The 14,921-nt window shown below is 37.1% G+C and overlaps 1 protein-coding gene and 2 long non-coding RNA genes across 3 annotated transcripts; all 3 read left to right on the top strand.

Annotated features, from left to right (window-relative positions):
* Nucleotides 1–231: 231 nt before the first annotated feature.
* LOC136263194 (uncharacterized) lies at nucleotides 232–4,578 on the top strand. The gene is made up of 3 exons (XR_010704492.1): nucleotides 232–388; nucleotides 442–508; nucleotides 4,566–4,578. It is a non-coding gene; the product is annotated as an uncharacterized lncRNA (long non-coding RNA).
* Nucleotides 4,579–6,178: 1,600 nt separating this feature from the next.
* Nucleotides 6,179–6,754, top strand: LOC136265233 (uncharacterized). The gene is made up of 3 exons (XR_010705450.1): nucleotides 6,179–6,311; nucleotides 6,431–6,550; nucleotides 6,613–6,754. It is a non-coding gene; the product is annotated as an uncharacterized lncRNA (long non-coding RNA).
* An 84-nt stretch (nucleotides 6,755–6,838) lies between these two features.
* Nucleotides 6,839–14,769, top strand: LOC136264896 (calphotin-like). Its single transcript, XM_066059662.1, has 28 exons — nucleotides 6,839–6,864; nucleotides 6,906–7,179; nucleotides 7,229–7,396; nucleotides 7,450–7,741; nucleotides 7,805–7,933; nucleotides 8,079–8,120; nucleotides 8,169–8,189; nucleotides 8,378–8,440; nucleotides 8,503–8,565; nucleotides 8,630–8,680; nucleotides 8,735–8,797; nucleotides 8,860–8,922; nucleotides 8,977–9,039; nucleotides 9,102–9,164; nucleotides 9,215–9,280; nucleotides 9,343–9,405; nucleotides 9,466–9,528; nucleotides 9,591–9,650; nucleotides 9,713–9,775; nucleotides 9,837–9,890; nucleotides 9,953–10,015; nucleotides 10,068–10,121; nucleotides 10,184–10,246; nucleotides 10,299–10,361; nucleotides 10,663–10,725; nucleotides 10,778–10,831; nucleotides 10,884–10,943; nucleotides 14,513–14,769. The coding sequence occupies exons 1-28, from the start codon at nucleotides 6,839–6,841 to the stop codon at nucleotides 14,716–14,718; spliced, it is 2,376 nt and encodes a 791-aa protein (XP_065915734.1). The 3' UTR covers nucleotides 14,719–14,769.
* Nucleotides 14,770–14,921: the final 152 nt, after the last annotated feature.

The following is a 14,921-nucleotide window of genomic DNA, read 5'->3' as shown; positions in this document are numbered from 1 at the left end:
GTTGGCTTTTGCAGTAATATCTGAGCTAAACCATCAGCATGCATTAGCATGCAGGTATTCCATGAGCTAAAACTGTATAATTACCTTGCTAGTTACAGACCCATGCTATAATGTACATAGATTAACACTACTCTATCATGTAGGCTGCATATCTTCACTGTTTAATTGCAGTGCATAGTAATGAGTTAAACACAAAACCTAATGGTGTATGTTGTGATTTATATACCAGTGTATGCACAAGAACATAAGCTAATCTATCCCAGAACAGCACATGGGACAAACACAAAGTAGATCAATATGTCTTTTAGTCCAACTCAGCATTGCCTGTGCTGATAAATTGTGGATACAAATGCTGGTTGATATGGGTGGGATTGATATATCGTTTGAGGTTAACACACTGGTACGTAAACACACTAAAGTTATTGTGGTTTGTTTTTTCAGGAATGTAGCTCACCAATATGTTTTGAGGGCTCCATGCCAGGGCTGAAAACTGTAGGCCAAAACGTTGGTAGGTAAAACTGTAGTATAAAGGTGCTATCAAGAGAATGAGGAACTTCTTGATATGGGCATGGGTCATATAAGTAAAAGGTATTCTCTCTACAGTTAAGTGGTGAACATTATGAAATATTCATGGGTGAACATTATGAAATATTCATGAGTGTCCAGATCAAGCACCAAACTATTGACAAGAACTTAGCTCTATTTTTCCATAAATCTTTTCCTAAACCATGTTCTATGCACTTACCAGGGCTTATTGAATTATAGCTTATAGCCTACGTCTGCTAAAGTAAACTAGCTAGCTAGCTACTGTTTAATCCATTCAATAGAATAGGCAAAGTTGTAACTCAGTGCTAGAATGGACAAAAACGGTGTAACAAAACATATTGAAAAGAAAAGATGCAACTAAAAGGCTAGCCAAAACAACAAAAAAAAACATTTATTACCTGGGATTTGACCGACATATAATTTTACTTGTCAGATCTGTGTACTACCATCATGCTAATATGTGAAATGTGGTTAACTTCACTGTAAAAATTGTTTATGAATTCGAACGCATGAGTAGGTTGAACGAAATATAATTGTGGCTTATCGGATAAATTTATGCTGCACACCGTTGGGTGTGAATGATGAACAACAGCAGTTAGAAGCTTCATTTAAACATCAAGTTGTTCCTGTGCTAGGCTGTTGCACTTGAGGAGTCAAGCTATTTACAAACTGCATGGTTGAATGCAGAGAAAATCCTGAATCCCAGGCTATGTGGCTCCGGCAAGTAGCGGGATGTCAAGCATGATCACCACCTGGAAGTCTGCATGTGCTCATCACAGTTTTCAGTACATGTTTCTGACTCCCTGCTTTACAGGCTGAGTGAAGCCTCAGCAGGCAGCTTGATTACTGTGACTTGTTTCTTGTCCCGACCACGTCACCCTTTATCTGGATTACATCACCTCAAATTTCATTTTTTGCTGTTATCCGTCACATACACAAGTAATTTGCTGTTAAGAAGGCTGCATGGTTACTTAACAGTATTGGAAATCTCCCTATATGCAGTTCACTGAGCCATAAAGGAGCAAAATGTGAGTGTATTCCTCGGAAGGCTTTAGCTAAGCTTTATAGTGATAGGTAGCCTGCTATACTGCTGGTTTGGAGTATTTTCTTTTATTGTGAATAATGAAAACGACCTCCCTCCCACATACAAATCCCAAATTGTGGATGAGCCAAGTTTTCCAGGCCTACTAGCTATAAACCTCATGAACTGTACTAACTGGCATGTACAGAATGCTTGAACTCATATTAAATATTGTATGCAAACAGACAGATGGCTTTTCTCTGTCTCTCTTATATATATAAAGTTAGCCTAGCTATATATTTATGAGAGAGAAAAGTCGTCTGTATAATTATATAGCTATATAATTAATTCATATTATATATACCTTTAGATTTTGTCTGTGGTTCACATTCCTGATGTTTTCTGGGATTTCTTTGGGACTGGGAACCAGGTGAGGCAACATCGGCATGATTACTAAATTCAATTGAGTTATCTACTTTCGTGCTAAGATATCTCCCATCCGAAACAACCATAGCTCCAACTTTGGCGTTACTCGAGTCCAATGCTGATTCGTCTGTATCATCGATTTGCGTGCCGAAGGATTTGTCGAGATCATACGGGTTATCAATCTGTCCACTATCTTGTAAAACGATTTCATCCAATTCCTTCACCAACTTTCGTTTCCGTCCTTTCCTGGAAGACATAGCTGAGAGCTCACCGCTAGTGTAGATATGCGCTAGTGACGCAATACGGCCAATCAACTTTCCGGAAGTAATTTTTTTAGGCGGCAACCATGCAGCTTTCCATATAAGTCGGCTAGGGCATTCAGCAAAGTTATTTGTAGTTCCTGTGCTTTCTGTTCGTCGGACTTAATGGCTTCGGGAGGAAGTGCAGCTGGATCGAGTTCAAGTAAAGAACCACGAAAACTAATAGTCAGGGATGGAGAAATCGGTAAGTAGCATTTTTACTGAAAATGCATGCTTACATGTTTCATGCTGTGTGAGCATAGGCGGCGGAAAGGGGGGGGCTAGGGGGCTAAAGCCCCCCTTCGGTCTGCTGAGGGGGGGCTTAGCCCCCCCTCAGAATGATGTCACACCGAAATTATCTTTCTTGAAGACCGTGATAAAGATCGAGATACTCTAATAGAGCAGTCACTCTAATAAAGTAGTCAGTGTGTAGCGAGCTATGTAAGGATTTTTATGTAGTTTATCAGCTAGAAATGGTAGCTGGTGAGGTGGAAAACTCTTGTCAGTTGGTTGTGACCTTTTTTTTTTTTTTTTTTTTTTTTTTGGTCTCAACTTACCAAACTATAGAAATAAGTCTGGGTCAGCCCAGCGGAGCCCCCCCTCATATCAACTACTTCCTCCGCCGCTGTGTGTGAGCATACATGTCAGCAACTTCGAGGAGCTTTTCTGCACCTATATTTATCTAGTTATAAACTATACCCAAGCCCATAGCCATAGCTAGTTGGCTATACATTCTTTATCCCTGTATAGGTCTAATGCGTGGTAGTGGGCAGTTCGTTCGGTACACCAACTTTGATGTTGAAGTTCTGTTTGCTGCCATAACACCCAAGGACATCTCCCCGACACTTTCCGGATTTGTTTTTTGATTCGCTCAAATGATGGAACAGAAAGGTGACAGTAAAAGTCAATTAGCTATAGTTAGCTAGCTAAGGTGTATTTGCAATGATGATTACTCTGCATGTACAGCTAGCTATATATATAGCTGTGCCACGGCATGCATGCAGTAAAGCTGTTTGTGTATACAATATTCACTTCTTGCATACAAACAGGTGCATGCACTTTAAAGGCATACATTTTCTATTAAAATAAAATAAATATATGTTCAATGTTAACACATACAATTGAAAATTGACTTCAAGGCTATTTATTTATTTATTTATTTATTTAAATGATATTTAATCAGGGAAAATAGCGTCAGCCAAAGAAGGCTGTTTTTCAGCTATGCCCTGAGACTATATGCTGTGTTTGAAGATAAATATATGATTTCCACAAAAGTTTTTCTTTTACACATTATAGCTACGTATAGCAGCTATAGAGACTATATATCAAGTGGAAATTTCACTGTGATTTAGCAAGTGGTACAGAACTAATTTTGCATCATCATGGTATGCAAATGTATATGCAGTAGTTTTCTAAAATGTTCTACCTCCAAAATAATTGACTGTATGAATGAGTATATAGTTGTGTAGCATAATAGCTAAGCTGTATATCCTTGAAATTTGAAATATAGTAGCTAGCTACATACGTATATAAGGATGAATAAAATACATAAAGTTCAACAATGCATGGGAAAGGGTGACTTGCTAACATTTCACAGACATACAAATTAACGTGTACAAGTTTTCTTGGTGTGCATGTCTATAATTATGCATTGAACGAATTGAAGAGGACAATAATATCCCATGCTTTTGTATCAAGAGTTAATAATACAAAATAATGAGGAAGAGTTACGTATAACTGCCAATGTAGTCTGTACAAAATCACTATGTACAGTTCCATCAGAGTTTATCTTTGATAACCTTTTAAGATTATAAAGAACTGTTGATAGGTGTTGAATAAGGTGAAGGTGGTGTTGATACACTCCACAGTGATTTTGAGTACCAAATAAAAATGACTCAAGCTCTAGCATGGCTGGATTGGCTGGGAGTGCCTCAGACACTGTCTTTGGGCAGCATTGTCAAACTTCAAAAGGTATCCAAAATCTAATTGCTTTAGATAACAGTTTAAGGGTGCTCTGTACAGTCCACTTATATGGCTTCCCATGAAATTTAATTTGTTCTATAACTTTCCGTACTTTTTTACTGGATATAAGCTAACACTAGTACACAGTTTAGTCCAAACCCAACTGCTAAATTTGCTTTAGAACATGAGTTACAGTTTTTCCCTTTATACTAGAACTAGTCCTACAGTTTATGCACAAGAGCCTTGATACTTTTATGATACACTATGCTAAACAGCACAAACCATTGTGCATTTTTATTTTTGTCTTTTAGCTTCTCATTCATCACATATTTATCTTTTGGGTTGACACTCCCAGAAATCCTTTTCTTTACTTCCATGTTATTCATAATCTGGACTTGCTATTTAAAAATGGCAAACGCTCTTCTTTGGCAACATTACTAAAGTAGCTTGTGTGAAAAGTTCATGTCCATTGGATTAGAAATGATGGAGTACGTAGTTCTAATTTAAGTGAGAGGGTGTAGAATAGCAAGATGCGTGCTCTTGTTGCTATGGGATACCTAATTTATGGGTACTAAAATGTGTCAACATGTCACAGACTAATTAAGTGACCATAATATTTCTTTTAGTGCAAAACAGACTATGTCTTGGGAAGCCTTGTACAAACTGTACAGAGCACCCTTAACATGATTATTCTCTTGAATCTTCCTATACACTCTGTTACACAATTTTCTATAATGAAATGGCCATAAAGTTCACCAAAGCTCAACTCTGTGATGACACTATAATAAATTTCAGAGTACTATGTATGTAGAGAATTGCATTGCATGGTTTTATGAAAACGTGTGTAATATTTGGGTTTTGCCATTCTATTATAAAGATCTCCCCGTAGAGGTGATTAGATCCCCTTTCCCATAAGGTGATAAGTCCCATACTCCGAGTTTATTAAACCTATTGTACGTATATACAACAGATTCTACAGCAAACAGTAAAAAATTATTTTGTATCATTTTATATTTTAATTACAGCCACAGTTTTGTCAGCAATCACCACATTCAGAGTCTTAGAACTTTCATTGGTAGTGCTGAGAGGAATCACCATGGTCTCTGTTACGCAAAGATAAATGATGACCTTTGGAGTCTGTATATCTTCGAGCTTGTACAGGCTGGAAGGCAAACATCTAGTTGGTCTATTAAGACCCTAGTTACTTGTCTTGGTAGGCAACCAGCTTCCTCTACATGGGTATTGGGACCAGATATCCAAGTCAATAGCTCAGGAGACTTGATTCCATTGGAAGACCAGAAATACTATTGGTTTGTATTTAGTTACCAATGCTGTATGACTAGCTCTGTATGAATAGTCAAAAAATATAATTTTAGAAGAGGTTTTCAAATAGCCATTCACATATAGAACTCATGAAATCATAATAAAATATGACTGTGAATGTGACTGTATATCAATCACATGGCTGTGTTTTGACACCAGAAATATTACTTATAAAACAGCTTGTTTTTAATGCATATCTGCCTGTAAATGATTGTGAACAATTTTCATTGTTTTAAATGTTTGAAGTATCTTTTAAAATTGCACTATATGCTTTCCTCAGTACTTCACTAAACACAAAAATTCCTATTAATTCAAGCACACCAATATAAGGGATTTTCAAAAATTTGGTAACAAATGTCAACACTGCATTTTAACTATCATGTTATAGGTTAAAGCTTATTTGTATACTGATCATGATGATATAACATGAATAAATGTTTTATTTAGAATACAGCTTATACATGTTCTGACAGTAAAAACCAAGTGCTCTTTTTGCAGGTATTCTGGGTACTGTCATCATGGGACACAACTTCAAGAACTAAAAATTGAATTACCCCTTGGTACCAACTCTCTCGTTCAACTAATAACTGCTGAAAAAGAAGGCCTATCCAACAATTTTATCAGCTCATTCATTGCACATGCAGGAAGTCTAGTAGTTTTTCATTCAGAAGCTCTGAAAGAGGTACAAGATGATTGTCCGATTATTCTTTGCTACAGCAAACATTCTGGAACAGGTATATAAAATAATTTCACTACAATGAATTGTATGCAGATAGCTATGCATATAAGCAAGCATGTTTATCGTGCTTAAAATATATCAAAATTACTAACCTATATTTTTGTATGTTTTAAGGGAAATCTACAACAGCTAAGAATATTTTGGGTACCTTTGGAGCTGCTCAACATGCATTCTCGGCAAGGTCGAGTACTGCCAGCATAGTTAACCATGCATCAATTTCAACGATACCAGTGGGTAAGTTTAGTTAACTTTGTGTACGGTAACATTCGGTATTCTGAGTACGTATATATAAATAGTGGCAGACGACATCAACAGTACAAAGAAGTTTGAAGAATTGACGGTAGAACTATTCAATGATTTTTCAACAACTACTATGCAAGGGGGGGAGACAAAGCACAAAGCAGGGATTATAGTCACTGCGAATACTGCATTTGCTGAAACACAAAGGTTAGCTCTAGTTTCACAATGTGTATAAAAACATGTATATATGCACGACCAGTAAAGAGATACCACCATGTATGTATGCATGTCCATGATCTACCACCAGAGTATATTATATGTATGGCATACCCATATTTTTTTTTTGTAGAAAAGCTCAAAGAATTGTCCATGTTCCTTTTTTCGAACCTTTGTCAATCCATGACGAAGCGAGGCAAATTGAAATTGAAGACAGCTACAATGACTACCGGAAAGCAGCTTCCAGTGCAATAGGCTATATTATAAGTATAAGAGATCGCCTATTGTCATCAAGGAACAGGAGATACATCGGTGAATTGTTGCTCCCTTTTATTTCAGTGCATTTAAGCAATGTCCACCATCGGACAAAGAAAGGCTATGCCCTTGTCCTTTTAGCAACGAAACTGGTAAGCGTGTTCTAACAGGTATTACAAACATTCAGCTTTGCAATTCTAGCTTTGCGATGAAATAGAAGGTGTTATAACATTTGAAGAAATTCTAGACTTTTTTGTGAAGAAATGGGCCCCCATTGTCAATGAACTACACAGTGCAATATCAGCAAATGATGTTGAAGAAGTGCTATGGGAGGTGCTTGAAGTTATTAGGGAACTTCCAACAAATGAAGTGAGAAAGCTGCAGATATGTATTATATTATCATTACGTGTATATATTTATAGGTAATACAGATGGTTCTTTCAAATACCTTCAAGAGGAAGACTAAAACATTATGTGTATCAATATATTGTCCAGTACTTAGAGAGCACCTAAATACCGAAGCAAAGAAACGACTTGAGGAAATCAAAGATGCTGTCAAACAAATGGGTGGGGAAAGCAACGGTGGATGCCGGTTTCTGAAATCTGGATGCAAGGACACCCGTTGTACCAGCAACAACACTTCCACTTGCAAAGGCGTGTTGCAAATACCCCGAACAAACATATCTGAACGATTACTAAGGCTGTTAGACTCAGGTACGTGATAAATTTTTCATGAATTGGTAATACATGTAGTATGTGTAATGTAACAATATACAGTATGCTACCCACACAAAGAACATCCTGGGGTTGAAGAAGAAACTGATACACCACAAATCACTGGTAGTATGTCGACCCGGCAAGTCACCATAGCTGAGTTGCTAGGTGATCCTAGGTCTGACACAGAAGGTAAGGTTGATGCACACTCACGTCATACTATACAATGTATGAATAGTAGTAATGAACCCTGTAACTCTATAACAGTAACATGACACACCTGTACTTATGTAGAACTAACAATTTAACACATAGTTTTAATTCTGATTGTTGCTAGATCCAGAACAATTTTTGGATAATATGGATTGGGATGATCTAGGTAATGTTAGTGCAAGTATTATAAGTCTTGCATATAATTCTTTTGTAGAGAATGATGGTGACTCACTTGGTAAGCTCAATTAACCATATGCTTTATGGCTAGATAATATATACTTGGACAACCTGGAGTGACAATAAGTTGTGCATAACAATCTAAGAATCTGTATGGAAGTGTTAAACTCTTTGGTTGTCTATCAGTAGGGAATATAACTATTTCAATTTAAACAGCTGTCTAATTGCTGCTCATGTTTTATTCAGTGTCAACAACTCTGCTAGCTGCCCCAGTAACTTTGGTGCCACCAATAGTTCCATCCACTAATGGTAAGATGACTTTATATTTGCATACACAGCTTTCTAACTGTTACCGCTCGTGTTTTACTCAGGGTCGACAACTCTGTCAGCTGCTCCAGTAACTTTGGTGCCATCGTTAGTTCCATCTGCTAGTGGTAATATGACTCTGTATTTGCAAATGCACAACTTTCTAACTGCTAATGCTTGTGTTTTATTCAGTGTCAACAATTCTGCCAGCTGTCCCAGTAACTTTGGTGCCACCTACTAGTGGTAAGATGACTTCATATTTGTATACTTTCTATTTGCTGCTCGTGTTTTGCTCAGGGTCAACAACTCTATCAGCTGCCCCAGTAACTTTGGTGCCACCATTAGTTCCATCTACTAGTGGTAAGATGACTTTGTATTTGCATACACAGCTTTCTAACTGCTACTGCTCGTGTTTTATTCAGTGTCAACAATTCTGCCAGCTGCCCCAGTAACTTTGGTGCCACCAATATTTCCATCCACTAGTGGTAAGATGACTTCATATTTGTATACTTTCTATCTGCTGGTCATGTTTTACTCAGTGTCAACAATTCTGCCAGCTGCCCCAGTAACTTTGGTGCCACCAGTAGTTCCATCTACTAGTGGTAAGATGACTTTTTATTTGCATACACAGCTTTCTAACTGCTACTGATCATGTTTTATTCAGTGTCAACAACTCTGCCAGCTGTCCCAGTAACTTTAGTGCCACCAACAGTTCTATCTAGCAGTGGTAAGATAATTTAATATTTGTCTATACAGCTTCCTAACTTCTGCTGCTAGTGTTATACTCAGTGTCGACAACTATGTCAACTGTCCTGGTGCCACCAATAGTTCCATCTACTAGTGGTAAGATGACTTTGTATTTGCATACACAGCTTTCTAACTGCTACTGCTCATATTTTATGCAGTGTCAACAATTCTGCCAGCTGTCCCAGTAACTTTGGTGCCACCAATAGTTCCATCCACTAGTGGTAAGATGATTTCATACATGTATTTGTATACTTTCTATCTGCTGCTCGTGTTTTACTCAGGGTCAACAACTCTGTCAGCTGCCCCAGTAACTTCGGCGCCACCATTAGTTTCATCTACTAGTGGTAAGATGACTTTGTATTTGCATACACAGTTTTCTAACTGCTGTTGTCCATGTTTTATCCAGTGACAACTCTGTCAGATGTCCCAGTAACTTTGATGCCACCAATATCTCCATCTACAAGTGGTACTATGATTTAATATTTGTATGTAAAGTTTTCTAACTGCTATTGCTCGTGTTTTATTTAGTGTCAACAACTCTGCCAGCTGTCTCAGTAACTTTGGTGCCATCAACAGTTCTATCTAGCAGTGGTAAGATGATTTAGTATTTGTCTACACAGCTTCCTAACTTCTGCTGCTGTATTTTACTCAGTGTCAACAACTATGCCTACTGTCTTGGTTCCGCCAATAGTTCCATCTACTAGTGGTAAGATGATTTTATATTTGCATACACAGCTTTCTAACTGCTACTGCTTGTGCTTTATTCAGGGTCGACAATTCTGCCATATGTCCCAGTAACTCTGACACCACCAATATCTCCATCTACTAGTGGTAATATTTATATGAACAGCTCTCTAACTGTTACTGCTTGTGTTTTATTCAGGGTCGACAATTCTACCAGTAACTTTGGTGCAACCTACAGTTCTATCTACTAGTGGTAAGATGATTTAATATTTGTCTACACAGCTTTCTATCTGTAACTGCTTTTATTTTATTCAGGGTCGACAACTCTGCCAGCTGTCCCAGTAACTTTAGTGCCACCAACAGTTCTATCTACTAGTGGTAAGACAATTGGATACAGCTTTCTAACTGCTACTGCTTGTGCTTTATTTAGGGTCGACAATTCTGCCAGCTGTCCCAGTAACTTTGATGCCACCAATACTTCCATCTACTAGTGGTAAGATGATTTAATATTTGTGACCCAGTCTGCAAAAAGGGCTCCTACAGCCTTTCCAAATATCCAAGTTTAACAAATCATTACTTGTGCTCGACTTAACCTTTCACCTTGGAATTACATTCACAACTAGTGCTATGTTAGGAGTGAACACTGACCAAATTGTAGACTCGTATCTTATTCGCCAGCCAAGTTATGGGTTATGGTGTTTACATAGTTGAAAAGGCTATAAGAGTCCTTTTCACAGCCTGGGTCATGTTTGTATACACAGCTTTCTAACTGCTGCTGCTCATATTTTACTCAGTGTCGACAACTCTGCCCAATGTCCAAGTAACTTTGATGCCACCAACAGTTCCATCTACTAGTGGTAAGATGATTTAATATTGCTTTCTAGCTGTTACTGCTTGTGTTTTACTCAGTGTCGACAACTCTGCCAAATGTCCCAGTAACATTGATGCCTCCATCTACAAGTGGTAAGATGATCTTATGCTTTTGTAGACAGTCTCCTGTTTATATTTTATACAGTGTCAACAACTGTACTGGCTGCATCAGTTTCAGTAGCACCCACAATTCAATCAGCCAGTGGTAAGCTTATAGTTTATAAGTATATAGCATGGTATCGTGGTGCACAGCTGTATCATTAATATAAGCTGTATCATTAATATAATCAACACAAAAATACTGACCTGTCTTATCTTACAGTTTGGTAGTTCTCTATATTAGGGACTAGAAATATACAGGGTATGTATGTGGTCTATTAAAAATATTAACAACAAAAAATAAACCAATCTTGATTTTCTTTGCCGTACTACTGGGTAGGTGTCATAGCCGAAATAAAGGCTATCAAAATGCTTCTCAATCTTTCCAATATGTTTTGAATATTAAAGATTACATTGTATCTCACTACCTTTCTGATGCATTGATAAATTGGCTAAAATTATATCTCTTAAAATATTTACAGAAACTTTCCAAACTTTGTTAAAGATAGATCTGTGCATTTTAGGATTGTCTTTCCTTTTGTCCTTCAATGCCCATCAGTCAGGCACATAATTGTCACAGTACATACCTTCTGATTTTCAGCAATTATACTTTCATCGATTTTGTGGTATTGATGTGGGTGGTCTGTGTAAATAGACCTGCCTATAGCATTGATACAATCATATGCTAAATTCCAAAAAAGCAATGTGCAGCAAATAACATTGACCATGTAATAATAATGTTATTGTATAGTCTATGCAAAACTCAAGTATTATTTATCCGTCCAACAAATCAAATTGAAAATGTTACATTAGTGAATACCAGGGAATAATGCGTACTGTTTAGTAAAAAAAGGACATATTAATTATTTCCTTTGTACATTAGCAAATATTATGGGTGGATTAAGGGGGGGGGGGGAGGGCTAAGCCCTTTCCTAATTTCTGTCACCCTAATAGAACAGTCAGGCACAAATGCTTCTGAAATACCCAATCTCCTGACACTATATTTTCAACTGGGGGTTTACTACCGACATAAATTTTGGACAACCCAACTTTGACAACATCGATATCCTCCTTTGAGCACCACACAGTGCAATGAAACATGACACTCAAGATATATTTGTGCTATATCTTTTGTTGAATGCAATGTATCTTAATATAGAGTGTGTTAACCACCTGGGCAGACCAGGGCAGTCACTGTTATGTCAGCTGTGGTCTTGGGTTTACATTACAGGTAGCCATAAATAGCATGTGTTGAAGTTACGCAGTAGATCAAGCTTAGAAAGTGTGGTTTCAATAAAGTTCTATTGTTCTCCACTACATCAGAGAGAGCTTGCTCATAATGATTTTCTAAGCTGTTCAGACTCCCTCCTAACTCATCACAGCTTCCTTTAAAACAAATATGATATATGATTAACAGATTAAGGTGATGATGCAATAAACCACTGAATAGCAATGAATATTAATAACTTCCCTATATGGTTTAGAGGTTAAAAGTGTTTGTGGATGGCTTAAATCACTAGTGTCACACCCTTCAGTGCTTATAAACTCTTGATATTATGTCCCGTATACATACAAAATTTTGAGATTGCTTGAATTTTTATTCCTAGAAAATAACAAAAAAAAAACAGGATTTAGACTATGCTGTACAATAGAAAAATCACCCATAGTATCAGCAAGAACACATTCGGGGCGATTATGTGCTCCTGGTATCACCAATTCTCAAAAATAAAATCATGAAAATGCTGAATTACCAATCTGTGAAAATGACACACTCTATATATACATACGGTATACCTGTACTATTAGTTACACAGCAACATTCAGGTTGCATCCCCTAGCCTGTATGTAGGGTCTATGATCAACGCTTCTATCAGGTCACTGTTCAGCTCACCCCCCCTCCCATTATATTTCACAAAATACCTGTTTACCTACCTATCCAACATCTGGAAGAGTAAACATGTGGCAAGACATGTGTGGCTTTAGTTTGTATTGTTTACCATTGTCAAGCCACAATATACTTCAAACTTTGTGCCTAAGGCCCCTAATAGCTGCCAGGTATAGGATAAAAGCCAGTTAAATCCCAGCAGCGGATCTAAATGGGTTTCGGTAGTTTCGACCGAAACCCCCTTTCAAAAGCCTACTTAGGTGGCACCACCCATTGCATTAAGTACAGATCGATATACTTTAATAGTGCAGTCAGCTAACTACTATAATAGAGCAATCAGAACAGCAACTTAGCCACAAATTCAGTTACCTAGCTAGCTTGTTTACTCACAATTTAAGTAACTCAAAACTGTTCTAAATTTCAATCTCAGAAATCTCAGAAACTCTAAAATTTTCTTGAGCCATGTCCTTCGATACTTCATTATTTTTAAACAATTATTTTACGTTCAGAAATCCCCTTTAAAAAATCCTAGATCTGCCACTGAATCCCACCAGCACTCATAGGATATTTTCTTAGTTATAACACCTCAGCCTCATTGCACTCGGCTTTGGTTAATAATGATATTCTACTTGTGGTTATAGGTTTAACTATAACTGAAGAATCTGTTAAAGAATCTACACATATCTTCTAGATTAACATGTGACTATTAAAAATCCTTTGGTCATTCATATTAAAAGCTTGAATTATGCCTTTTTTCACTCTTGTTTTTAGAGTCATGTTTCAATTCTTGAACACTGCTACAATACTGCAGTTTCTATTCTCTTTACTGAAAAAAAAATGGTAATGATAGCTCATGCATAAATTAAAATTCATTTTTGTTATACTACAATAAAATCACTGCCTTGGACGAATCACAGAAACTTCACACACATTCAAAGCATGACTATCTCTCATTAGACAATGGTATGCAGTGTTTCCTTTGATGTGTGTTAGTGTATTATTCACAAAGACATTTGGTAGCAGGTCTCTTATTGGTAAGAGACGTGGCCTTGTTTACAACCACAGTGAGACCCATAATAATACAATTAGCTGTTGTGGACACTTTATATTTTGCACATTTGCACACACCAAGCGATTGTGAACACAATTGTAAAGAAGAGATCACACTAAGGTACACTTGCTTTCTGTTGGCTGAATCAATCATCGTGGTAGCAGGCTAATAACTAAGCCATATAATTCAGTGTTTATAGCATACACAGCCATATGGTAGCCATTCATCAATCTGTAATACTAGCTAGCTTGTCTGGCATTCCCATTCACTACCATTCTCCCCACATCCCAGACATTTCAAGCCTAAATCAGTACAAACTTTATCAAGTAAAACTTTCCAATAGCACTTTATGGTTTTGCCTTACAATGTTGCGAATACCCTAGCACTAGAACCGTGACTAAAACACTTTGGTAATCACAATATGAACACTCTGTACTAGGTCACTGTCTGCTTGCCATTGTCCACTTATACACTCATAGTGGTCTCTTCACGAATTAAAAAAAATCCACTGGTGACATAAATAATTATCTCAGCTATGCCTTGGTAATTATTGACATCATCTCAGGTTTTTAAATTGTCTAAAACACTATTACTTGGACGCTGTGTCTAATCTCCACTTTGAATATAATTATGATTAATCTATGTTTATGGTTTAACTGTACTCTATGTTATGTGCTACATGAAATTCACTGATTTTGTGTGCTAATGTGAAACTGGATCGTCTAATATTCTAATGTAGGCTCTTCAAAAAGGAAAAAGAAGAGAGACAAAGTTGAGCCATCAAAGGATATTTGTCCTTCGGATTATTGCAAACGTAAAGGAAAGAAGCTTGCAATGATGTGCTGCAATGGTTGCGACCAGTGGTTTCACTGTGTCTGCCTGTCTACAACAATACGAGAAGCACAAAAGCTTCCATCATGGTACTGCCCTATGTGCAAACAATAATAGTTATAACAGTTAATAGTTATTTGTTTGTATTTTGCTAATCAAGTATGGTCTGCATTAAACATAGAATAACTGTACCGGATAGTTTGTTCTTACCTGGCCTGGGGAGAATAGCACTTAGCGGTCAACAAGATTCATACTGTTTTAAACTCACTTTCCAGATCTCAAAGGGTTTCAAATACTTAACAAAATAAGGGTATGTA

The sequence above is a fragment of the Dysidea avara genome, chromosome 8 (genome assembly GCF_963678975.1).
Source record: "Dysidea avara chromosome 8, odDysAvar1.4, whole genome shotgun sequence".
NCBI lineage: Eukaryota > Metazoa > Porifera > Demospongiae > Dictyoceratida > Dysideidae > Dysidea > Dysidea avara.
Note: the sequence above shows the minus strand (reverse complement) of the source record. Positions and strands in the feature narration are given on the sequence as shown.